General features: G+C 45.5%; 2 protein-coding genes across 2 annotated transcripts in view; both read right to left on the reverse strand.

Annotated features, from left to right (window-relative positions):
* LOC128262896 (muscle-specific protein 300 kDa-like) overlaps positions 1–26,492 on the reverse strand; it is an 80,007-nt gene that overhangs the window by 13,216 nt on the left and 40,299 nt on the right. The window contains 4 exon segments of the mRNA XM_052997465.1: positions 758–6,987; positions 6,990–7,854; positions 7,919–8,083; positions 8,491–8,601. Coding sequence (XP_052853425.1) covers positions 758–6,987; positions 6,990–7,854; positions 7,919–8,083; positions 8,491–8,601 — 7,371 coding nt within the window.
* Positions 12,530–22,445, reverse strand: LOC128262897 (titin-like). The gene is given in 4 exon segments (XM_052997466.1): positions 12,530–13,194; positions 13,196–16,219; positions 16,221–17,958; positions 18,001–22,445. Coding segments are annotated over 4 exon segments (9,537 nt in total). The 5' UTR covers positions 22,250–22,445; the 3' UTR covers positions 12,530–12,668.

Consider the following 26,492-nt stretch of genomic DNA (forward strand, 5'->3'; position numbering starts at 1 on the left):
GGATTAGTCAAGTAATATGTTTGGTATTCCGACCGCGACGGGGAGATACGCGCTCGGTTCGAAGTTAACGTCAAACTGCGGCGGCAAAAAAAACTTGCTACGTAAAGAACACCACGTACGGCGGAAGCTTACGAAAAAGCTTGGGGAAAAGTTTGTCAATGGCATAGCTTTTTATTTCGCTGCCGAGAGCGGGCACCACAAAAATTCAAACAAAACTTCAGTGAATAATATATGAAGAGTTACTAAGCAAATAATGTTGGTATTTTTTTATAATCAATATAATGAATTTATATATTTTGGAAATATAAAATACCAAGTATTTATGTTTTTTTTAATATTCATTAAGAGCTACAATGACATTTTTTTAAACTCAAATCTTTTATTTTTAAAGTAAATTTTAGTTAAAATTTTTAAAAACATTAAATTTATTAAATTTAATTTGAATTTTAAATTAAATTTATTAAACTAGTTATAAAACTCACCAATAGTTTTCAAGAATTTTAAACAAATATTAATATTGATTGATAAGGTTAATTAATTGTTTCTTATTCAAATGTTGAAATACGACTGAAGGCAGTCAGAAGAGCAGTACGGTTTATGTAGCAAATTTTCCAAAGGGAAAACGATGCTGATAAGGAAAACTCGCGAAAATCCGCTCAGCAGGTAGCAAGATACGAACCAATCTTCAGACACAAACCGATGCCTGACCGCGCGCCGCGTAAACAAAGTCATAAAATATGGAACAAAGAAAACTCACCTCCAAACGTTCCGTGGCCTTTCGCAGGCGCTCGTAGTCCACTTGGCCGTGCACCCGGATTAGTTCCATCATGAAATCGGTCTCCTGGACGGATCCGTGGACCAGCTCCAGTTGGCGTTCGTAGCGCAGCCAGACGGCCAGACGATTCCGCAGGATGGCCATAATATTGGTGCACTTGCTTTCCAAGAAGGCGTGGTCGTCCTGCAGTTGAGAGATATCGCGCTCCAACTTCACCGGCGATACGGACATCTTGAGGCGCATGGGCAGCGTGTGGAGCATCTGGCGGATGCGCATAATCTCCTGCCAGCTGGTCACAAGCTCCTCACCGGCGCCCTGGCAATCGGCGACGGCTTTTTCGAGAACATCTGCTCCCTGGCGCTCGGCTGCCTCGCATTCGTCCAGAATGACGGAGATCTTGGCCTGGTGTTTGCGCTGATTGCTGATGCCCTCCTGGATGGCCTGCAGTTGGTCTCGCAGCACGGAGGCACCCTCCAGCTCCTCTGCGATCTGGGTGCTAATCTTGTGCGAGAGGGCAAACAGTTCACCCACTTTTTCGGGCTCAATGGCGGGCTCTTGCAGGCCAATCCTGCCCAGCTCGTTGCCAATGAATCCCACGCGAGTGCGCAGCACCTGGACTCTTTCGATATACAGACACAGTTCCTCCTCGTTCTTGATCACACCCTTCATGCTAGTCATGGTCAGGTAGATCTCCTGCAGCTCTCGCTCCACCATCTTGAGTTTCTCGTCCGCGGGCACATCCTCCGACGACAGGCACTCCACAATGTTGTGCTGAATCAATTCGATGGCCTGGGCCACTGCCTGCCAGCGATCCTCCAATTGGGCATGGAACTGCCGCTGGAGCATCTCGTCGGCCAATGGGATGACCTGCAGGGATTTCTCGAAACTCAGTCCCGTATCGGTCCGCACATTGTTGTGCAGCTCAAAGCGGGCCTTAATCTCCCAGAATTGACGCATATGCTCGATGGGCTGTTGCGTGGGCTGCGATGGAATCTGTATGTGTCTCAATTCCTGCTCCGCTTCGCGTACAAAGGCCTCCAGTTTGTCCGTTTGCTGTTCGTACTGCACCCAGATTTCCTTGAAGACCAGCAGGCGATGGAGATACAAGGCCACCTCCTCACGAAGTTTGAGTAGCACTATCAAAGCCTCATTGGTTTCCTCTACAAGATTGGGGGCCTGCACCAAAGTCTGCAATTTGTTGGCGATGCCCGACAGCTGCGTCATCTTCACATAGTGATGTGAGATATCGTTGCTCAGGGATTGATAGAGGGTGGTGTACTGATCGTAGTCGGCGGAGGTAACAGCAGATAGGTCAGGCACTCGCTGTTGAGCCACCTGCAACCACTGCAGTTCATCACGCATTCCCTTCTCCAAAACAGTCCAGCGGGAGGCAGCCTGCACCAATTTGGAAGACCTTTCGGAGGCCTTATCCAGCAGACTAGTGGCCCTGTTGTACAGTTCCTTGTGCAACTCCGAGTGCTTCTCGCGCGTCTCACTATCGATATTCTCCTCCAGGGATTCCAACATGGCGCGACAGTGGCTGAGATTCACAAAGAACTTCCTCTGTTTCTGCACCTCGTTGTTCAGCTGCTCGAGGGAACTGGAAACTATGGGACTCTCAACCAGTTTGTCAGCCAACACGGTGATTTTGGTAAACTCCTTCAGAGTCTGCTCGTACTCCTCAGCCAGCGATTGCAGTTGTAGAACACGCTCTCGCTCTGCCTGAATATTGTTGCCAATGTTCTTGCTGGCCTCGAAGGCGTTGTGCACACTCTGCGGCATCTTTTTGCCTGGGAAATCGCGCTGGAAGGCACGGGCATTTTGGCATAGCTGCGAAAGTTGCTGCTGAGCGGCCTCATGTTGCTGCTCCAGTTCATCCAGCTGGGCAAGTTTGGCGGACAGGGGATACTCCTGATTGATCAGCAGGTCATAACTCTGCTGGAGCTGGCCCAAAACGGAGGTCACATTGTACAAAAGTACTTCGAAGCTGTGCCACTTGTCCAGATCATTGCTATCCTGCACTTGGTTCTGTTGCGTAACCTGCTCCACTGCATCCACATGCTCCTTCAGGCTGTCCACGCATTGCAACAACTCCGGTTCCGCCTTGGACAATTGTCGCTCCAATTGGTTGACATTCTGCTTGATGGTGCTCAGCTCTTCGTTAAGTTGGTTATAGTTGTCCAGCTTCTCCTCGGAGGGACCTTCATTGGAGTTCTGTCGGATGAGGTACACACGATACTCGATGGTTTCCAACCAAGTTGAAACCTTCTCAATAACCGTGATTACAGTGGTTTGGATAACTGTTTTATCACCTTTCTTAAGGGCAGCATCAAGATCCTGTAGACCCTCGTTGACTTCTAAGATGCGCTGCTCCGTCGGCAGTTCCTTGATCTGTTCGGATAGAGTGGCCAAATGCAGGACATTGCTCAGGGGAGTGGCTTGCTGTGGGGATGCCTGCTTAAGCTGCTTGATGCGATCGCCAATGGCTTCCTTGGTGGAAATAAGGATGGGCTGCTGCTGCTGTTGTTGTCCCGGATAGTGCTGCAAACTCTCGCTCATAATCAAAGCCTGGGAGAGCTCAATGGGTGTCTTGTCCACACTGGTGGTGACACTGAACCAAATGTTGCTGGGTTCGCCACTGAGATTGTCCGGTCCAGGGGTGATGGGCACCACCAGCTCCTCCGTGGGTGAGGCAACTTCTTCGATGGTCACCGCCGAGGATGTGAGTCCCGCCCCGGAACGTTTGCTTTGCTGAGATGCAATCAAAACCTTATTCTGCTCGGTGATATGCACCGGCAGGTCGGGATACTCATCGTAGACAGTGGTCTTGGTGATTTGCAGTTGCACTCTATGGGCTTTGGGTGCTCCCTCCTCCTCTGGCTCGATTGGAGTTTCCACAACGGGTGTTACATGAGGCACTTCTTCAATCTGCTGATTGGTGGACACCACAATACCCGATTCTGAGAGCAATTCGGGTGCGATTTCCACTGTCACACTGATCTGCGGCTCCTCTGGCAGCTGCTGCTCCTCTTCCGGCTGATTCTTCTGCTTCTTTTTCTTGTCTTTCTTGGACTTCTTGTCCTGCTTGGGCAGCTGCATGGTCTGTGTGTATTCATAGACCGTCGGCTCAGCCACAGATGTGTCAGAATCAGCGGGAATGGCCACTGTTGTCTTGACCTCCAGTTCGTAAGGTTCCGAAACGGATATCGAAGTGGCTGTCAGAGAATTGTCATCCAGGGATGCAGGTTGCTGATCTCCGCGGGGAGTAGTTTGCATCTCACCATCGATGACTTGTACAAGTTCCACTGTTGAAGTCTCCTCATGGACAGTCTCCGGTTTGATAATTTCAATGTGTTCACTTGGCTCCGGAGTATTGGTCTGCATATGGGTCTCCGTGGTTGTGGTGGTTTCGGTGACAGTAGATTGCTCGCTAGTACGCACTGGCAGATCGGTGGTCATGTCCTTAACCAAATCATGGACCAGAGATTCCACCACATCACTGCTGCCTGGCTCTGGTGCACGGGGCGAATCCTTTGGCGTGGTCTGCAGTTCCTTTTCAATGGTGGTGGTCACTGTGGTTTGACTTGAAATCTCAACAGTTTCAGCTGGCTGACCGCTCACATCGGTTTGAATCTCGGTGGTGGATAACTCCACTGCCACTGGTTTGTCCTCGCTTCGCGGAGTGGTTTGAGCCTCTGTCTCCGTAATCTCAACAACCAGGGTTTGTGATTCGTTCTCCTGGTTATCCGGCTGCACCTCCAGACTCGTCTGCACTGCGGTCTCGTCTAGTGTCGGCTGATGCTGTGGAGAAGTCTGCACGGATTTGATATCCAGCTCAACTTCGGTTTTTTCAATAGGCGAGGGCACGCGGGGTGTCGTCTGCTGTTCCTCATCCTCCACCAAAGCAAGTTCCACAACCTCTGTGGGAATGACCAACTCAACCATTGGTGTCCTTGGCGACTCCGAAGGCGATGAGACGACGGCATCTTCCACCACCTTGACCTTTGAGTCAATCTCAATGCTGGACAAATCACTATCGGGACTGATCTCGACAATGGACTCATGACGCACAGTATCGCGTGGTGAATCCTCCGGAGAAACGGGCAGATCTGAGTCAATCTCAGGCTCCTTAACGGCCACTACTGCCTCCGGTTCAGTCTCTTGTTCTTGCTCAATCTCCTCCTCCTCGTGCTTCGTATCTCTTCTCTTCTTTTTCTTTCGACGCCGCTTGGCGTCGGCGACGGGAGCAGCGGCGGTCTCAATGATGGTCATGCTAACCTTGCCGGTGGTTGGAGCTGCGGATTCCTCTTCCTTGCCCAGAACAACCTTCAGCACACCAGCGCCATTGTCCTCCAAGGAGGGAGCCGTAATTTTGAAGGTTTTCTGTGGAGCCGTTGATGCCGCAGCCTCTCCTGAGATGAAAAGTTGAGTGGCGGCACGCAGGTCGATTTGAACAGGAGCTGTTTGTTCTTCAGTGTTGGGTTCTCCAGGTTTTTGTTCAGTCTTCTCAATGGCTGTCACTTCCTCCGATTTTTGTTGGGGCTCTACGGGCACTGGTTTTTCCTCAATTGGAATAGGCTCTGACAGTTGCTTTTCCTCAGTTTCTGTGGTTGAAACCTCTACAATAACAGTTTCCTTTTGCTCTTCAAGTGGACTTTCCTCAGGCTGAGTCTGAACAACTTCAACAATTGAACTTTCAACAGGCGTTGAAGATTGCTCCTTCAGAGCTGCGGACAGAGTCTGTTCGGCTTCCAGGAAACTCTGAATGTCAGTTTTGGTTTTTGATAGCGAAGGCTGAAGCTCATCTGCAGGTAAAGCCTGAACAACAGTTTCCTGAGGCAGTTCTGTGGAGCTTGTGATGGTGGTTGTTGTCTTGGTTATGGTAATACTTCCAGTGGTAATGGGCTCTGGCTTAATTTCAGTCTCTTCTTGTGGTTTAACACCATCAGATTTTTTGCTCTCTTCACAAGGGGATTGTGGCTCGAATTCATAGTGCTCCAGAGTCAATGAGTTTCCGGTCTCTGGGCTGGTTGGCCAAATTTCCTCTACTGGCATGGAGGCTTCAGTCTCTACGGTTGTTGTTGTTGCTGGTGCTGCCAATTCTTCGATGTGCTGGGAGAAGTCAATGTTGGTGGGTTTCAGATGATGTTCCAGTGGCCAAATTTCGTTGATATCTTCAACCACTGTTTGGTCATCTACTGGAGAAGTGGCTGGAGTTGGGAAGTCTTTGGGTTCAACTACATCCGCTGCTGTTGGAACATGAACGGGACTGGTAGTGGCAACTTCTACGGGTTGTTCAACATCATCTACTTGAGGTGCTGGCAACTCTACAGGTGCTTCTTTAGTCGTTTCTGTTGTTGGTTGTGTCTGTTGTTCTGGTTGTTCTGGCTGTTCTTGTGTGGTTGCTGTTGTTGTTCTTGTGGTGGTGGTGACTTGGGTAGACTCAATATCAAATACCTGTTGCTGCGGTTCTGCTGCTGTTGGCTTGCACAGATCCGTGGCAACTTCTTCGATTAGGACGCCGGGCTCCTGCATCAAGCGCTGGAACTCCTCCTCGGTAACCACTTTTCCATCAACGGTTCGCACAATATTCACGTTTATATGCGGCGCGGTCTCTTCCTCGGTGATTTCGACCTCCTCTGGCTCCTCGATCACTTCCTCGGTGATGTGTTCCTTTCCGTCAATGATAACCACACGCTTAATGATCTTCCGCGTCTTACGGATCACCTTACGGGTCACCTGTTGGACTACAGCTCGAATGGTGCCTTGGGTTTGCACATCGCCGGTCTGCATGGGAATCAGTTGCGCTTGGGATGATCCTGGCTCAATCACTTCTTCGTACGTCTCAATCGTGGGCTCGGTTTCGAACTCCTCAAGGATCACTCCCTCGGGTTGTGAGGAATCCACAACTGCACCACGCGTTTGCTGTGTGATCACGGTATGGACACTGCCCTCATCGGGATCTGCCTTGGTGTCCGTTGTGTGCACATTCTCCAGATTTATCTGACCCGTGGAGTGCACCTCAATGTTACCATCTGAGTCGCTGATTGTCTCAATTGAGCTGATCTGCTGCTGTTGCACAATCTGCTGGCGTGTTCGGGTGACTTTCTTCAGCACAATGTGCTTGGTGCCATCGGGTCCCACAATCACTTCGGTGGTCGTCTCATCTGGCTCCACGAATGTGGTTTCGAATGCTTGCGGGACATTCTTAGTATCAGTTCGGTGGCACGATCTACATCGCCCTGAGGTCGTTGATGGTAGCGAGCCTCAATCTGCACATCTTCGGGCTCATCGGGCACATCCTTGTTGCGAGTGGTGTCGATCTGAATGGTCTCCTGGCCATGCTGCACAGTTTGCGTCACCATAATGTTTTCGGTGGGCGAACGCTCCTTCTGCGTCTGCAGAGCCACCTCAGCTGTTTCCACAGCTGGCGGCTCCTTGAAACTGGTCTGTGCCTCCACTGTGGTGGTGGTTACCACCTGAACTGGCTGCTGCTGATGCAGACTGAAAGATGTCTGTGTTTCCACATACACTCCACTTGGCTTGATCTCCTCTTCGGGCATGGAACTAGAGTCAATGGTATTCTCGTTGGACTCAAGGGATTCAGGCGGCTCTGGAGCGGCTGCAACTTCCGTTGGTGGTTTAATTAGGGAATCAGCAAGCACACGCTGGCGCTGCGCTTCCTCGCTCTTAGCCTTCCGCAAATCCACAATGCGCTTTTCGATGGTAAAGATGCGCTTGGTGGCCACAGTGACCTGCTCCCGCAGAATGGTTATGATGCTTTGGAGCTGTTCCATCAGCGTGTCAGCGAGGGGAGCGACATCGGGTTGGGATTGCAGTTGACGGGTCTGGTCCACCAGATCCTCCATAGACTGCTGGCGTTCCTTGAGGGTACGCAGCAGCTGCTGGCTCCGCTCCACCTGCGACTTAAGCACTTGTTCATCGGTGCTGCTATCTGAGGTAGGTTCAAACGAAGCAAGCTCGGCGGATACCTCGATGATCCAGCGCTCCAGTTCGAGGAGATGTTGCTGGTACTCGTCAATCTCCTGCTGACGCCTCTTCTGGCCATGCATAGCATTCTAAATTGGATTAGGGAAAATATTAATAAGATCTTACAGAGATACACCTTAACCAACCACTCACCGCTATCATGGTGATGCCTTGCTGAGTGCGACGCAGTAGCAAATCAATGCGATCCACGGTTTCGTTGAGCAAGCGTTCGGTTGCTGGATCCGTGGACAGCGTCTTGGCCTGGGTCTTCAACGCGATGGCGTCCCTTTCGTGTACTTCGAGATTGCTCTGGATTAGCTGCACATCCGGCGTATAAATTAAAAGTTTAAGTAACGTGTTTCTTGCAAATGTTTGTACAAAATGTAATCATTGTATAGGATTCAGGGCCTACAAAATGTAATATATAGACAGCAAAAAAAAGAAACGACTACTACAACTGGACAAAAACTAACAATTGAAAGGTATATATATTCTCTTTAAACAAAAAAATAACCTAACGAAAATGTACGATTTTTTATGGAGTGATGCGATTGAGTTGTTAAAATTCTCTGACACACGCCAGCATCCAATAATCGTTTACAAAAGTTATGTACAAGGGTGAGTATATATTTTAATTTAAAAATTAATCTAGCTACGTTGAAAACATGCCGAGTCAAGCATCCAAAAAGTGTTGTTATTATATTATATAACTATTATAATATTACCTTTAATCCTTGTAGCATGCCCTCTAGGCTGCTCTGGTTCATATTTGCGATGCCATCCTCGACGCTCGATAGCGATTGAAGCAGTTCGTCGAGTTCTTGCGTAATTAGTTCCTATAGTTTTAGAAACCGAGTGCGAAGTTGTTGTCGGGGAGATGGTGTAGAAAGTGTGTTAATATTAATAAAGATTGCAAATTTTGGGCTATTATTGCTAAGGAACGAAATTGATGTAAATATTTGTTGCCGGCTTCTATACACATACAACATATTTACATTAGCAGTGTAATTATAATATGGGAATTTATAAATTTTAAATGGATGCAAGTACACAGCCATACAACAAGATGGAACCATTTTGCTTAGGGAATGCTTTTAAAAATAACGCTAGCTCTTAGAATAAACTTCGTTTAACGTAACGTAACACATGCATTTGGCATATAAAAGTATCTTATTTTAAATAGCGGCAATGAGGTAGGCGTAAAGACAGCGGATAGACAAAAGTACCAAAATATGCATTTTCTAATGTCTGTCTTTAGGTAAAGTTGGAAAACTAAATGCAATGCTTGAGTGAAAAATTTAACTTACTTTCTTTCTTATTTACAAATTTATGAATCCTTTAAAAATACTGTTTTAAGATATTCCTATTGAAAGACACACACATTGGCACTAACAAACATTTAGATTCTTGAAATGCTTCTTCGGGTTTCGCAGTCAAACTCAACGCATTCATTGCACATTGCAGACTAAATATTGTAAAATAAACGGGAGACTATTTTCGAGCAAGTAACACGGCCTGCACCGCATGGATCGGATCGAATGGGGTATTGGTATTTATAGCTATGGCAGGGAAGAATATTCTCTGCGCGCAAATTCTTGATAGCAGGGCGGTAGGCAAGGCAATGAACTCATATATACGTGCGGTACACATAATGGCATATTCTGCATTTGGGAACTCGGTAATTGCGTGCACACACACTTTTGTGCGGCACTGTGCGGGGCAGGAAAAGTGCTCGATATGCGTGATCTTGTGTGTGTGCTTGTGTTGTGTGCTCTGTGGTGTGTGAAAAATCTGCGAAGAAAACTACGTATTCACGCTGGGGATATAAATCAGCTCGGTATTAAAACGTGCAAGTTGGTTAATATAAATTTTATTATTATTATCACTACTATTAGTAGTCTCTCATTACTGGGCTTTTACAAAGGTTAATATCAATTAGTAGAAGGAACTAAATTACATCAAATCTACATTTTTCTTTACGTCTAAGTTAGGTGCTTTTATAAAGGTATAGTAACTTTTTTTTTTAAGGTATACAAACTCAAAAAACATAAGCCTATTGGATGCGTTTAGCAAAACAACACATACAATACAAAAATAATAAAATGAAAAACTTAAGTAGAACATAAAATATCAAACATGTTTAAGATAATTAAGTTACGTTAGTAGTTAGGCAATTGCTTTTCATTGCCGTTCTGCACAGGCCCAAACCAACTTTACGGCGGGCAATTTCCCGGGTCTGCTGGCAATGTGTTGTTGCCGCAGCAGCATGTGTTGGTCGGGACCTGGCCACAACAACAACACGAGCGATTGCCGTATAAAAGCCATGAACAAATACCGAAACCACACAGAAAAGCTGCAAAAATTAGAATTATGAATAAACGAACGCTCAATGTGATGTTCACCTTCTGGCGTTGCTGTTGCAGATCGTTGCTGCTTGTGGTTGTTGTTGTTGTCGTTGTGTTGCTAGTTGTTTCTGGCGTTTCATATGTGGTGGTTGTCGTTACGGTTGTGGTTGTTGTCGTTGTGCGCTTTGTCACACCCGCATTTGCGGTGGGCAAATCCACCTCCTCTTCTTTGCTGCTTGTGGTTGTCGTTTCGGTGTGTGTTGCTGGTGGAGTTGCTGCTGGTATTGCAACCACAGGCTCTACGGCAGCTATGTCTGCTGCTGTTGTCGCCGGTGTTGCTGCTGGTGCTGTCTCCGCTGGTGTTGTCGCCGTTAGCTTATCGACTACGGCCGTTGCAACCGGCAATAGAGCACTGGTTGCTGCCAGCGCTGCTGCATGTGTTGCTGTTGCTGCTGCGTTCGCCTTGGCGGTCAGCGTGTGAGTTGTGGCGCTTGCCAATTGGATTAGTGCGTTTGCAACGTTAAGGGGACTGGTACTGGTATTGGGACTTGTTTCAGGGTCAGAGATGGGGACGGGACTTGTGATTTTAGTTTCTTTAGTTTCGGTTAGTACATTTTCAACACCTGTTACAATAGGTGCTGCTGCTGGTTCATTTCCTACTTTCACCTGAGGCTGTTCGGCTTCTAGAGCCAGATAAGTACTGTCATCTCGCCAATGACCCACTCCACCCGGCAGATCGGCGGACCTATACTCCGATGAGCAGCTACGGTTCTGACCATGCTGGGCATCGTGTTCGGGCGTGGGGTCACATTACCACTACTACCGCTACCAGGATCCCTATCGTTCGGTTTATCATCGTCGTCGTTTGGCTTGCGAGTTTCAGGCACAGTCGGTTTACCCCCCTCATCGTCATCATCGTCTTCGTCGTCGTCGTCGTCATCATCGTCATTGTCATGAACGTCTTTGTCTGGTTTTTCAATAAAACCGTCTGGTTGCTTCTTGTCTTGGTCGGGTTCCGCTTCGCCACTAGCAACATCATCACGTTTCAGTCTATCAAACAAATTGTCAGCCAAATCTGTATCTACACTGGCTGGCTGCCAATCGTCCAGATACAGATTCAGACGCAACTGATCGAGGTTGCCAACCGGTGGTGCTGCCAGTGGTTGGGCGTTAGGAATGATTGGTAATGACGATGCTTCTGGTTCAGTCTTTTCTACAACGCGATCCGTAATCGTGGTCGTGGTTGTCACTACAGTTTCTGCAATGCTGTCAGTCTTTTGCTTATCGTCTTTAGTTTCCTGAGCTTTTGTCTTATCTGTAGTTGTCCTTGGCAGCAATGCGTAAGCGTCGCCTGCCGTTTTCGTATAGTGATTGACAAGTTTGACGAAATCGTCCTGGCTGAGGTTCCAGAGAAGGTCACTGGGTTTAGTCGGGGGTGAGTTGGTTCAGGGACAAGGAATTCATCGCCTAGGGGTTCAATAGAAGGTACTACAATTGATTTGTCCTCAAGAATTTCTATAGCTTTAGTTTCTTTTACTTCAGTTTCTGGTTCTACAATAACCTCGACTGGCTCTTCGACTGTGAGCAACTGACTAATGGTGTCAACATCTATACGAGACTTGGGCTGGTCGAGATAAAGATTTAAAGCAAGGATTTCTGAATTTATTTGGGGTATCGCTTCGGGTTCAATTATCACATAATCTTCTATCGAGGGAATTTCTTCCTTGGGATCAATTAAAACCGGCTCCTCCGGAATGCTTACCACCTGTAATTGTTGATATAGTCCCTGCAACAAGTCGTATTGCGGGTGAAATTTGAATCCTTCGAGGTATAGATTTTCGTAGAGTTTTTCAGGCTTATTAAGTTCAATTGTTTTGGTTTTAACTGGTGCTGACGGTTCTGCTTCCAAAGCCAAATCATTTTTATGACTGGTTACCACAGTGGACACATAGGAAGTAGCTACCGAGTCCTCCTCCGCAATGGGAGCATCCTTATGTGTGGTCACTGTTGTTGTTACATAAGTTGTTGTCGTTTTTGTTACGTTCTCCGTTTCTACCACATTTTCTAAAGGTTTTGGCTCCTGGAAGTCTGTAGTTTTGCTAACAACAACAGTAGACCAATCAGGTTTCTGTTCATCGACTTCTTTTTCTTCTGGTGCTGGGAAGACAGTCGTCTCGGTCTGAACGATTGCTGACCAGGTTGTTGGCTGATCAGTGGGCGATTTTACGGCAACTTCCTCAATAACCTCATCGCATGGAATTGTTACTTTAATGGGTTGGCTTTCTTCCGTTTGCGTCTCGGTTGTCTCAACTGTTGTAATTGTCGTAGATTTTTGACCCGGTTTCAGTGTCGCCGACCAGTAGGATGTTTCACAAATAAACGCATCGTCTGCACTCGGAGTAACTGGAGAGTCTGGAATCGTTTCAAAAGGCGCCAATGGAGTCTCGGTGATTATTTGATTACTTTCAAGACCCGCTGCAGCCTCAACTATATTTTCGGCTGGACTCTGAACCAAATCAGCTGATTTTACGAGCTCAGTGATGATTTCAGAAGGAGTGCTAGGTAGTTCTGGTTTGTCTGCCTGATGAGAAAGAAGTAGCAGTCTCAACAATAGTTTCCACCTTAACTAGATCGGATTTTTGAGCATCGACGACGTTCTTGAATGGCGCCAAAGGTGTATTTTCTTCAATTTCTTCATCGTCCGAGAAGTTCATTGGCTCGTCCAAAACATCCATCCAAGAGCTGGAAGAGTCGTCCACGGGCAGACCGGCATAAGCTGGTTTCTTGGGTTCCTCCTGCGTCTTTTCCTCAACCTTTTCGGGAACAGCAGTCTCGCTGGTGGACTCAGTAGTTACTGTTGTAGTGGTAACTGTTGTAATTGTTTTGGTTTCATCCACTATCGAGGCGTCAACAATTGGCTCAGACTTTTCTGTTACTGCCACTAGCGTTACTTCCGTTTGGGGCTCAGGAACAGGTTCCTCTTCATCATCGGAGAAGTTCATTGGCTCATCCAAAACATCCATCCAAGAGCTGGAAGAGTCGTCCACGGGCAGACCGGCATATGCTGGTTTCTTGAGTTCCTCCTGGTTCTTCGGGAACAGCAGTTTCGCTGGTGGATTCAGTAGTTACTATTGTAGTGGTAACTGTTGTAGTTGTTTTAGTTTCATCCACAATCGGAGCTTTAATAATTGGCTCAGACTTTTCTGTTACTGCCACTAGCGTTACTTCCGTTTGGGGCTCAGGAACAGGTTCCTCTTCATCATCGGAGAAGTTCATTGGCTCATCCAAAACATCCATCCAAGAGCTGGAAGAGTCGTCCACAGGCAGACCGGCATATGCTGGTTTCTTGGGCTCCTCAAATGTTTTTTCCGATTTATCAGCTTTCTTGGGTTGTTCAGGAATAGCAGTTTCGCTGGTCGAGCCAGTAGTAACAGTTGTTGTGGTAATTGTTGTAATTGTTTTTGTTTCATCGTCGGTCGAAATATCAACAATTGGCTCAGGCTTCTTTACAACTTCGACAAGCACAACTTCCTTCTGTTGTTTAGGAACTGTTTTATCTTGAATGATCGCATCCTTTTCTGTTTTGATCTTGGTTACCGTTGTGTGTGTTTCAGAATCGACAATTTTTGCAAATGGAGCAAGAGGAGTTTTTAGTTCTGTCGTAGTTGAAGTAGCGGTTACGTTCTCAACTGTAATGGAACTTATCTCAGTTTCTTGGGGAATTTCTATAAATGGAACCATAGGAGTTCTCTGATTGCTTTCCACTTCGACGAACTCGACTGTTTTATTCTCTTTTTGAGTGGGCTCGGGAACAACCACTTGATGACTATATTTTTCAGCATTTATAAAATCAACCACATCAGTGGGTGATTTACGCTTCGACTTTTGCTTTGGTTTTTTAGTCCTTGGCTCCGTTGTTTCCAAATTGATTGGTATGCTTACTGTATGCTCTTTTGTTGATTTCTTCACGTCTTCAACAGCAGTTTCCTTGGTCTCAACTTCAAGGGGTCGAATTCGTTGAGCAGGTTCTGGAACGTTATGTGCGGCTATTGCGGCCCATGACATACCAGAAGTATAAGGAGATGGAGCAGGAGATGGAGACGGGTCCCTAACCGGAATGGGAGCATGGTTATCTTCTACAAATGGCTCAATTTCCTTAGGGGACCTAACAACCTCAGGAGTTTCCACTGGTTTTTGAGTTGGGGTTGTATCCGTCTTACTCTTTGGTTTCCTTGATTTTTTCTTTTGTGGTTTCTCGTCGACATTAGAAATCTGCGATTGTTGCGAGCGAGAGCGTGAGCGATTTCTTTTCTTTGACGTAATTTCAAGGAATCCTTGCTCAATCTCGGGCTGTGGTTGGGTTTCAGTAAATACTTCAGTAATTTCGATCATTGGTTTATCCCTGATTCGCGAATGTCTTTCTTGTACCGGTTCCTGGAATTTAGTTTCTACGGCCATTGTTTCCTCCTGATACCAAGACTCTGTAGTATCTACTTCATCTTCATCAATAAGATCCTTCCAGGATAACTGGGGGTGTTTTTCAGGATAGTCGAGTGTTTCCGCTTCTTTAACTGGCGGAATGATGGGATCGGGGAACTCCAATAACACTTCCTGTGTCTGGACTTCGGTAGCCTGCTGTTTTTGACCAATCAGGTTATGCTTGGCCGCTTCAGGATTCTGATACTTAATGTTTGTGTTATTGGTGTAACCAGATTTCCTTACTACTTCGGCGTAGGTCTCTGATGATGACCATACAGATGGTTTTGGCAGTGCCGGCAACTGGATGTTGAACTCGGGCGATGAAGATCCAGAAACGCGGTCACTCTCTGGTTCCTTTTCAAAAGCAACGTATGGCTCAATAATTTGTTTTTCAAAAGTTTTAGGAATTTTCTTCTCCTTTTTCGGCTTTTGTTTTGGTCGACTTACGTCAACGTGTGTTGACTGCTCCCGGTCCAGGGGATTAGAGTCCTGAGCGTCTTGATTACTTGCGATCGCATCGGTGGTTTTATTAACACGTGTTTCGGTAAACGTTGGAGTCAAATCGATATTATGCGAAACAATAGACGACCATGACAATGTTTGTGTTGGCAACGGCTCAGGAACTGATTCACTCTCTCGAGAATGATCCTTAGGTCCAGAAACAATTTCTGTAATTGGCTGTTGAATAGGCTGTACAGTTTTCTTTTCCTTCTTGGGTTTCTGTTTCTTGGTCTTATCGTTGACAACCGTAGAGAAATTCTGCTCCTGGGCAATAAAGTCATAAATATCCTGAGATTTTGAAGTAGACTGCGAGCTAACAATTACCGTTTGTGGCTCATTTATTTCTTGGGAAACAATCGAGGACCAAGACAAAGTTTGTGATGGAACTGAATCGGTCTGTTCTGGTATTTTTACACTCGAACCATCTGAAACGGTTGTAATTTCTACGGCTGGTTTATCGATTTCAACAGATTCCATTTCCTTCTTTAGTTTTTTATTTTTTTCTTCCGTAGTGGACACTATTTTTTGTTCATGCAATATAAAGTCTTGACTGTCATGGGGCTGGAGTTGATTTTCATTGGTTTTTGGAGCAGAAGAATCTTCAACAGTCTTAGCGAAGATAGACGACCATGATAACGTTTGCTTTGGCAAATCTTCCTGAACTTCAGGTTTATTTCCAGTAGTCACTTCAAATACAGGTTCAGGAACTGCAGTCTCAACAGGCTCTTGAACAGGGTTCAACTTGGGTTTCTTTTCCTTCTTTGTCTTCTGCTTTTTGGGTTTTTCTTCTGTTGTTTTCTGAACCTCGGGTTCATCGGCGATGCTAGTCTCGGTGATGTTTGTAGTGACTTCCGTTGTTTGAGATACAATAGATGACCACGACAGAGACTGTGGTGGGGCTACTTCAGTAACTGGAATAGATTCCGGCTGTGCCTCAGGAGTAACATCGACCACAGTGGTCACCTCAACAACAGGTTCAATAACTGTGGTGACTTCAACACTGGGTTCAAAAACAGATTTCTTTTCCTTCTTTGGCTTCTGCTTTTTGGGTTTTTCTTCTGTGGGCTCCTTTACTTTGGGTTCATCGGCGTTGCTAGTCTCGGTGATGTTTGTAAGTGACTTCCGTTGTTTGAGAAACAATGGAAGACCACGACAGAGACTGTGGTGGGGCTACTTCAGTAACTGGGATAGATTCCGGCTGTGCCTCAGGAGTAACATCGACTACAGTGGTCACCTCAACAACAGGTTCAATAACTGTGGTGACTTCAACAATGGGTTCAACAACAGGTTGAGGAAGTGCAGCCTCAGCAACCGGCTCTTGAACAGGATCAACCTTAGATATCTTTACCTTCTTTGTCTTCTGCTTTTTGGGTTTTTCTTCAGTTGGTTTCTGAACTTCGGGTTCATCGGCGATGCTGGTCTCGGTGCTGTTTGTAGTGACTTCCGTTGTTTGAGAAACTATAGATGCCCACGACAGCGACAGTGGTGGGGCTACTTCAGTAACTGTAGAAGATTCCGGTTGTGCCTCAGGAGTAACATCGACGACAGTGGTCACCTCAACAACAGGTTCAATAACTGTGGTGACTGCAACACTGGGTTCAAAAACAGTTTTTTTTTCTTTCTTCGCCTTCTGCTTTTTGGGTTTTTCTTCTGTTGTTTTCTGAACTTCGGGTTCATCGGCGATGCTAGTCTCGGTGATGTTTGTAGTGACTTCCGTTGTTTGGGAAACAATAGATGACCACGACAGAGACTGTGATGGGGCTACTTCAGAAACTGGAGTGGATTCCGGTTGTGCCTCAGGAGTAACTTCGATGATCCTGGTAACCTCAAAAACAGGTTCTACAACTGTGGTGGCTTCCACAATGGGTTCAACAACAGGTTCAGGAAGTGCAGCCTCAACAATGGGTTCAACAACAGGTTCAGGAAGTGCAGCCTCAGCAACGAGCTCTTGAGCAGGATCAACCTTAGATTTCTTTTCCTTCTTTGGCTTCTGCTTTTTGGGTTTTTCTTCTGTGGGCTCCTTTACTTTGGGTTCATCGGCGTTGCTAGTCTCGGTGATGTTTGTAGTGACGTCCGTTGTTTGAGAAACAATAGATGACCACGACAGAGACTGTGGTGGGGCTACTTCAGTAACTGGGATAGATTCCGGCTGTGCCTCAGGAGTAACATCGACGACAGTGGTCACCTTAACAACAGGTTCAATTACTGTGGTGACTTCAACTATAGGTTCAACAACAGGTTCAGGAAGTGCAGCCTCAGCAACCGGCTCTTGAACAGGATCAGCCTTAGATTTCTTTTCCTTCTTTGTCTTCTGCTTTTTGGGTTTTTCTTCTGTGGGCTCCTTTACTTTGGGTTCATCGGCGATGCTAGTCTCGGTGATGTTTGTAGTGACTTCCGTTGTTTGAGAAACAATAGATGACCACGACAGAGACTGTGGTGGGGCTACTTCAGTAACTGGAATAGATTCCGGCTGTGCCTCAGGAGTAACATCGACCACAGTGGTCACCTCAACAACAGGTTCAATAACTGTGGTGACTTCAACAATGGGTTCAACAACAGGTTGAGGAAGTGCAGCCTCAGCAACCGGCTCTTGAACAGGATCAACCTTAGATTTCTTTTCCTTCTTTGTCTTTTGCTTTTTGGGTTTTTCTTCTGTTGGTTTCTGAACTTCGGGTTCATCGGCGATGCTAGTCTCAGTGATGTTTGTTGTGACTTCCGTTGTTTGAGATACAATAGATGACCACGACAGAGACTGTGATGGGGCTACTTCAGAAACTGGAGTGGATTCCGGTTGTGCCTCAGGAGTAACATCGACGACAGTGGTCACCTCAACAACAGGTTCAATAACTGTGGTGACTTCAACAATGGGTTCAACAACAGGTTCAATGACTCTGGTGATTTCAACAATAGGTTCAACAACAGGTTCAGGAAGTGCAGCCTCAGCAACCGGCTCTTGAACAGGATCAACCTTAGATTTATTTTCCTTCTTTGTCTTCTGCTTTTTGGGTTTTTCTGCTGTTTGTTTCTGAACTTCGGTTTCATCGGCGATGCTAGTCTCGGTGATGTTTGTTGTGACTTCCGTTGTTTGAGATACAATAGATGACCACGACAGAGACTGTGATGGGGCTACTTCAGAAACTGGAGTGGATTCCGGTTGTGCCTCAGGAGTAACATCGACGACAGTGGTCACCTTAACAACAGGTTCAATTACTGTGGTGACTTCAACAATAGGTTTAACAACAGGTTCAGGAAGTGCAGCCTCAGCAACCGGCTCTTGAACAGGATCAGCCTTAGATTTCTTTTCCTTCTTTGTCTTCAGCTTTTTGGGTTTTTCTTCTGTTGGTTTCTGAGCTTCGGGTTCATCTGCGATCCTAGTCTCGGTGATGTTTGTAGTGACTTCCGTTGTTTGAGAAACAATAGATGACCACGACAGAGACTGTGATGGGGCTACTTCAGAAACTGGAGTGGATTCCGGTTGTGCCTCAGGAGTAACATCGACGACAGTGGTCACCTCAAAAACAGGTTCAATTACTGCGGAGACTTGAACAATAGGTTCAACAACACGTTCAGGAAGTGCAGCCTCAGCAACCGGCTCTTGAACAGGATCAGCCTTCGATTTCTTTTCCTTCTTTGTCTTCTGCTTTTTGGGTTTTTCTTCTGTTGGTTGCTGAACTTCGGGTTCATCTGCGATGCTAGTCTCGGTGATGTTTGTAGTGACTTCCGTTGTTTGAGAAACAATGGAAGACCACGACAGAGACTGTGGTGGGGCTACTTCAGTAACTGGGATAGATTCCGGCTGTGCCTCAGGAGTAACATCGACTACAGTGGTCACCTCAACAACAGGTTCAATAACTGTGGTGACTTCAACAATGGGTTCAACAACAGGTTGAGGAAGTGCAGCCTCAGCAACCGGCTCTTGAACAGGATCAAACTTAGATTTCTTTTCCTTCTTTGTCTTTTGCTTTTTGGGTTTTTCTTCTGTTGGTTTCTGAACTTCGGGTTCATCGGCGATGCTAGTCTCAGTGATGTTTGTTGTGACTTCCGTTGTTTGAGATACAATAGATGACCACGACAGAGACTGTGATGGGGCTACTTCAAAAACTGGAGTGGATTCCGGTTGTGCCTCAGGAGTAAAATCGACGACAGTGGTCACCTCAACAACAGGTTCAATAACTGTGGTGACTTCAACAATGGGTTCAACAACAGGTTCAATGACTCTGGTGATTTCAACAATAGGTTCAACAACACGTTCAGGAAGTGCAGCCTCAGCAATCTGTTCTTGAACAGGATCAGCCTTCGATTTCTTTTCCTTCTTTGTCTTCTGCTTTTTGGGTTTTTCTTCGGTTGGTAGCTGAACTTCGGGTTCATCTGCGATGCTAGTCTCGGTGATGTTTGTAGTGACTTCCGTTGTTTGAGAAACAATAGATGACCACGAAAGAGACTGTGATGGAGCTACTTCCGGTTGTGCCTCAGGAGTAACATCGAGGACAGTGGTCACCTCAACAACAGGTTCAATAACAATGGGTTCAACAACAGGTTGAGGAAGTGCAGCCTCAGCTACCGGCTCTTGAACAGGATCAGCCTTAGATTTCTTTTCCTTCTTTGTCTTCTGCTTTTTGGGTTTTTCTTCTGTTGGTTTCAGAACTTCGGGTTCAACGGCGATACTAGTGTCGGTGATGTTTGTAGTCACTTCCGTTGTTTGAGAAACAATGGAAGACCAGGACTGAGACGGTAATGGGGCAACATTAGTAACTGGAGAGGATTCTGGTTGCGCCTCAGGAGTAACTTCGACGACAGTGGTCACCTCAAGAACAGGTTCAACAAGTGTAATGACTTCAACAATCGGCTCAAAAACAGGTTCAGAACTTGCAGCTTGATTTATCTTAGTTATTTTTTCCCTCTTTGCCTTTACCTTTTTAGTCTTTTCTTTGTTGAGGAGAATATCGTCTGTTAAAGCAACTAAGCCTTCGTCCTGAGAAACAATAGAAGACCAAGACAATGTTTGCGATGGGACCACTTCCTCGGAAGTAACAGGTTTAAATTGTGAAGTAGCTTCTTCAGAAACTGTGGAAACAGCAATGGTTTCTTGTACTGGACTCACTTCAAAAGCTGGTTCATTTTTAATTTCCGCACTAGAAAATTTCTTGTCTTTCTTTGACTTTTGTTTTTTATGTTTGCCATTAACTGCAGTTGAAAAGATTTGTTCTTGACTTATAAAGTCTTGAACCTCTGTAGATTTGATGGGTTCTTCTGGTGTTTTTGTTAGTTTAGTTTCAGTAATTATTGGAGTTGTTATCACCGTCTGCGAGACAATGGATGACCATGACACGGATTTTAACGGAGAATTTTCTGAAACCGAAGTTGGTTTTTGTTCACGCTCTATCTTAGGATCATCGCTAATAGTAGTTACATCAACAAAAGACTCTTCAACATTTGTCACCACTTCAGTAACTGGTACTGATTTAGCAGGTTTCTTTTCCTTCTTTGATTTTTGTTTCTTGTGATTTTCAATGGAAGAGTTTCTTTCGTGGACAATGAATTCGTGAATGTCTTTCGTAGGAGCTGTTGTGCTTGTTTCGGTCGAAGTTTTAGTTTCATGAACAGTCTGGAGTTCTGGTTCTTGTGCTTGAATTGGCGCAGAAATTTGTTTTGGAGTCTTTTCCTTTTTGTGTTGAGGTTGTTGTTGCTTGGAGGGAATTTCTATAGACGTGTCATTATGGTCGGCAGGCTGAGTTAGTTTTGTGAAAGGTTCCTGGACACCTTGTCGTACAACCGAAGACCACAAAGTATTACCGCTACTGGGCAGACTCGCTTCAACGTTGTCACTCAAATCCTCATCAACCATTGCTGACCAAGAGGTTGTAACATCGTCCGTTAGTGATTCTTTTACGATGGGTATCACTTCGGCATCAGGAGTCATATTTTGTATTGTTTTCTTGAACGATTTATCTTTCTTGGTTTTGGTTTTCTTCGAGACAATTGTGACTTGATCTTTTGTTAAATCAGGTTTACCAGTTTTGGGCTTAGATGGGATTTCTACATTTTTCTTTTCCAAGCTTATAAAGTCAACAGTGTGCCTTAAGACATCAGCATACGATGAATGCAGTTCCCACACATTAGGAGGCGATGATTTCATAGGAATTGCCCTGGCTTCCACTGGAAATTCTTCTGGTTTTTTAAGTGGTTCGACTTCAGTCGGGTAAGAAATTTCCTGGTCTGATTTAGTCGTATCCTTCGTTTTAAGCACAGTAGGAGCTTCAACAGTTGGCTTAGACTTAGAGCTGGAAGTGTCTTCCACGGGCAGACCGCCATTAGCTGGTTTCTCGGGTTCCTCCGGTGTCTTTTCATCAACTTTCTTGGGTTCTTCGGGAACAGCAGTTTCGCTGGTGGATTCAGTAATTACTATTGTAGTGGTAACTGTTGTAGTTTCATCCACAATCGGAGCTTTAACGATTGGCTCAGACTTTTCTGATACTGCCACTAGCGTTATCTCCGTTTGTGGCTCAGGAACAGATTCCTCTTCATCATCGGAGAAGTTCATTGGCTCATCCAAAACATCCATCCAAGAGCTGGAAGAGTCGTCCACGGGCAGACCGGCATATGCTGGTTTCTTGAGTTCCTCCTGTGTCTTTTCCTCAACTTTCTTGGGTTCTTCGGGAGCAGCAGTCTCGCTGGTGGACTCAGTAGTTACTGTTGTGGTGGTAACTGTTGTAATTGTTCTGGTTTCATCCACAATCGGAGCGTCAACAATTGGCTCAGACTTTTCTACTTCTTCCACTAGGGAGACTTCCACTTTTGTCTCAGGAACTGGTTCCTCTTCATCATCGGAGAAGTTCATTGGCTCATCCAAAACATCCATCCAAGAGCTGGAAGAGTCGTCCACGGGTAGACCGGCATAAGCTGGTTTCTTGGGTTCCTCGCGTTTTTTTTCATCAACTTTCTTGGGTTCTTCGGGAACAGCAGTTTCGTTAGTGGACTCAGTAGTTACTGTTGTAGTGGTTGTAACTGTTGTAATTCTATTGGTTTCACCCACAATCGTAGCGTCTACACTTGGCTTAGACTTCTCTACTTCTTCCACTAGGGAGACTTCCGTTTTTGGCTCAGGAGCTGGTTCCTCTTCATCATCGGAGAAGTTCATTGGCTCATCCAAAACATCCATCCAAGAGCTGGAAGAGTCGTCCACGGGTAGACCGGCATAAGCTGGTTTCTTGGGTTCCTCGTGTTTTTTTCATCAACTTTCTTGGGTTCTTCGGGAACAGCAGTTTCGTTAGTGGACTCAGTAGTTACTGTTGTGGTTGTAACTGTTGTAATTTTATTGGTTTCACCTACAATCGTAGCGTCTACACTTGGCTCAGACTTTTCTACTTCTTCCACTAGGGAGACTTCCGTTTTTGGCTCAGGAATAGGTTCCTCTTCATCATCGGAGAAGTTCATTGGCTCATCCAATACATCCATCCAAGAACTGGAAGAGTCGTCCACGGGCAAACCGGCATAAGCTGGTTTCTTGGGTTCCTCAATTGTCTTTTCCTCAACTTTCTTCGGTTCTTCGGGAACAGCAGTTTCGTTAGTGGACTCAGTAGTCACTGTTGTGGTTGTAACTGTTGTAATTGTATTGGTTTCATTCACTGTCGCAGCGTCTACAATTTGCTCAGACTTTTCTGATACTTCCACCACCGTAACTTCCGTTGTGGCTGAGGAACAGGTTCCTCTTCATCATCGGAGAAGTTCATTGGCTCATCCAAAACATCCATCCAAGAGCTGGAAGAGCTCAGACTTTGCTACTACTTCCACTAGCGAGACTTCCGTTTGTGGTTCAGGAACTGGTTCCTCTTCATCATCGGAGAAGTTCATTGGCTCATCCAAAACATCCATCCAAGAACTGGAAGAGTCGTCCACGGGCAAACCGGCATAAGCTGGTTTCTTGGGTTCCTCAATTGTCTTTTCCTCAACTTTCTTGGGTTCTTCGGGAACAGCAGTTTCGTTAGTGGACTCAGTAGTTACTGTTGTGGTGGTAACTGTTGTAATTGTTCTGGTTTCATCCACAATCGGAGCGTCAACAATTGGCTCAGACTTTTCTACTTCTTCCACTAGGGAGACTTCCGTTTTTGGCTCAGGAGCTGGTTCCTCTTCATCATCGGAGAAGTTCATTGGCTCATCCAAAACATCCATCCAAGAACTGGAAGAGTCGTCCACGGGCAAACCGGCATAAGCTGGTTTCTTGGGTTCCTCAATTGTCTTTTCCTCAACTTTACTGGGTTCTTCGGGGAACTGCAGTTTCAGTTAGTGGACTCAGTAGTTACAGTTGTGGTTGTAACTGTTGTAATTGTATTGGTTTCACCCACAGTCGGAGCGTCTAAAATTTTGCTCAGACTTTCTAAATATTTCAACCACCGTAACTTCCGTTTGTGGCTCAGGGAACAGGTTTCTCGTCATCATCGGAGAAGTTCATTGGTTCAATTAAAACATCCATCCAAGAGCTGGAATGAGTCGTCCACGGGCAGACCGGCATAAGCTGGTTTCTTGGGTTCCTCAATTGTCTTTTCCTCAACTTTTTTGGGTTCTTCGGGAACAGAAGTCTCGCTGGTGGACTCAGTAGTTACAGTTGTAGTTGTAACTGTTGTAATTTCATTGGTTTCATCCACAATTAGAGCTTCAACAATTGGCTCAGACTTTGCTACTACTTCCACTAGCGAGACTTCCGTTTGTGGTTCAGGAACTGGTTCCTCTTCATCATCGGAGAAGTTCATTGGCTCATCCAAAACCTCCATCCAAGAGCTGGAAGAGTCGTCCACGGGTAGACCGGCATAAGCTGGTTTCTTGGGTTCCTCAGGTGTCTTTTCCTCAACTTTCTTGGGTTCTTTGGGGACAGCAGTTTCAATAGTGGACTCAGTAGTTACAGTTATGGTTGTAACTGTTGTAATTGCTTTTTTTTCATCCACAATCGGAGCGTCATATGCTGGTTTTGTGGGTTCTCCAGCTGTCTTATGCTCAGCTTTCTTGGGTTCATCCGGAACAGAAGTTTCACTGGTAGACTCAGTAGTAACAGTTGTGCTGGTTACGGTTGTGAGCGTTTTAGTTTCCTCCACAGCAAACGCTTCAATACTTGGTTGAGATTTAGTAAAGCTTTCGACAAGCAAGTCTTCCCTTCGAGGCTCAAATGCTGGCTCTTCTTTTGTTGGCTCAAATTTGGTGTTGGAAATTTCTTTATTGGCTGATTTCATTTCTTGGATGCTTTCAATAATCTTGTTGATGTTCGCTGCGTCTCCATTTTCTGGAAGAAGCGGAATCTCTACTTCGTCTTCTATTAGTTCCTTCCACGATTTCTGTTCAACAACCACGTCTTCCGAGCCATCATCACTCATTTCAGCCCATGACCTTAGCAGCTTATTTTCTTGGATTTGGGAAACTGGTGTCAATTCTAGGTCTGGCAAAGGTTCTACCAACTGTATAGAAGTTTTAGTTTGAGATTCAGCCTTCGTCCTGGGCTTATCCGTAGAAATTTTAGAATCTGGTTTGATCTTCTCAGCTTCAATAAAATCAGAGACTTCATGACTCACAACTGTAGACCAGGTATGTCCTCTCTCCTTCTTATATTTACTGGCATCTGGAGATATGGCACGCAACTTTGTCTTTGCCGGTTTTTCATATCGATCGAACCTAACTTGCTGTTTTAAGGTTTCGGGTTGCTTCTGCCTAACCTCCTTCTTAGCCTTTGGTGCCAATTCGGTCATATGATCAATTTGACTAGCGATTTTAGCCCATGTAATTTTGCTTTCGTCTTTAGATGATAATGGCTCAACTACATCACTATCATCTGATGTCGACTGAATGACTTTAGGTTCTCGAACTTCCTCTTTGATTTTACGCTTGATGATGTTTTCAGTCTGAGGAATAGCCACAGTTTTATGTGTTTTGCGTTCTTTTCGTAGATGGATCTCTTCTTTGCGTTCCTCTTTTAGGGGTTCAACTGGCTTTTTACGGTCAGCAATGTCATCAACCCATTCGCCAGGCTTCTTCACCAGGGATGCCCAAGAGAACAAGTTTCCGGTGTTTTCGATAGGTTTTAATTTTTCCACCTCGCCCTGAACAATAATTTCTTCGACCGGTTCACTGCTAAATTCGGACTCCGGCTCTGCTATTGGAGTAGGTTTAAACTCTGGTTTTTTCTTGGACTTCTGCTTTTTGGGCTTTTGTGGTTTTTCATGTTCTTTTTTAGTTGGTTCTTTGACGTCTGTTGAAGTTGCCACAGCAGTCTTAATATGAGTTACGGTGTTGTCAATCCATTCGCCAGGCCTTTTTACAAGTGAAGCCCAAGAGAATGAACTACCACCCTGTACATTCTCATTTCCTTTTTGATCCGGTTTCGTCTCTACTAGTACAGGTTGAACCTCCACTATTGCAGGCACAACTGGCTCAGGTTGCTCGTCTTCAGATGTGGTCGAGACTGGTTCAACAAATGGTTTCTTTGATTTCTTAGACTTTTTGACCTTTGTCGGTTTCTTGGATTCCTCCTTTTCTTTCTGACGAGGCTTGTCCTCAGTTGAGACAGCTGTATGGGTAATTTCTTTCTTGACTATGGTTGTGTCCGACCACTCGCCAGGTCTTCGCACAAGAGCTGACCAAGTCAGCTCGGAGGTGCTTAAGACATCCCTTTCATCGGAAGAAAGTTCCTTTGCACTTTCGGTTGTTGGTTTAGATAGTTCGCTTTCTGTCGTAGGCTTGGACTGCTCACTATCGCTATTTGGCTTAGATTTATCGCTTTCAGTGCTTGGTGCAGACAGTTCAAGACTTTTTTCAACTGCCAGGCGTTTCTCGGGCTTTGTCTTTTTTCTCCGCTCCTGTGTTTTAGTGTGTTCTACAGCTGGTTTAAATGGTATTTCTTCAGTAGCCGCGACAACATCGCCAATAACGCCAGAGTTGAGTAACACGTCAGCATAAGATTTGCCATCACGGTTTTTGGTCCAAACATTCTCTACCTCTTCAACAATTTGTATCGGTTCTGGAACGTATATTTCCTGAGCAGGTTGGACATTAAGAATTTCTTCTTTGTTTTCTACCTTCTTGTTTTGTCGCTTCGATGGTTTAGATTTTTTGAGCTTTTGTTGTGGCACAATTGTCTGCTCCGACCTGTTCCTTGGAATAAATTCATTGTATACTCTTTCATTTGCAAGGAACGTATGAGTTTGATCGGAGTAAGTATGTCTCAGATAAGATGGAGTAAACTCAGGTGCATCGGCCGATAAGTTTGAAGTAAAGCCAATGCTTCCGGTATTAGGAACTGTGTCTTCCAAAACACTGGACCAGGTATCAATAGGCCCCTCTAGAGGTTTCTCCAATTGTTGAACTCCATTATTAAAGGACTGGGCTTCAACAGAAAGAGAGTCCGAATCGCCTTCTTCATG

The sequence above is a fragment of the Drosophila gunungcola genome, unplaced genomic scaffold (assembly GCF_025200985.1).
Source record: "Drosophila gunungcola strain Sukarami unplaced genomic scaffold, Dgunungcola_SK_2 000001F, whole genome shotgun sequence".
Lineage (NCBI taxonomy): Eukaryota > Metazoa > Arthropoda > Insecta > Diptera > Drosophilidae > Drosophila > Drosophila gunungcola.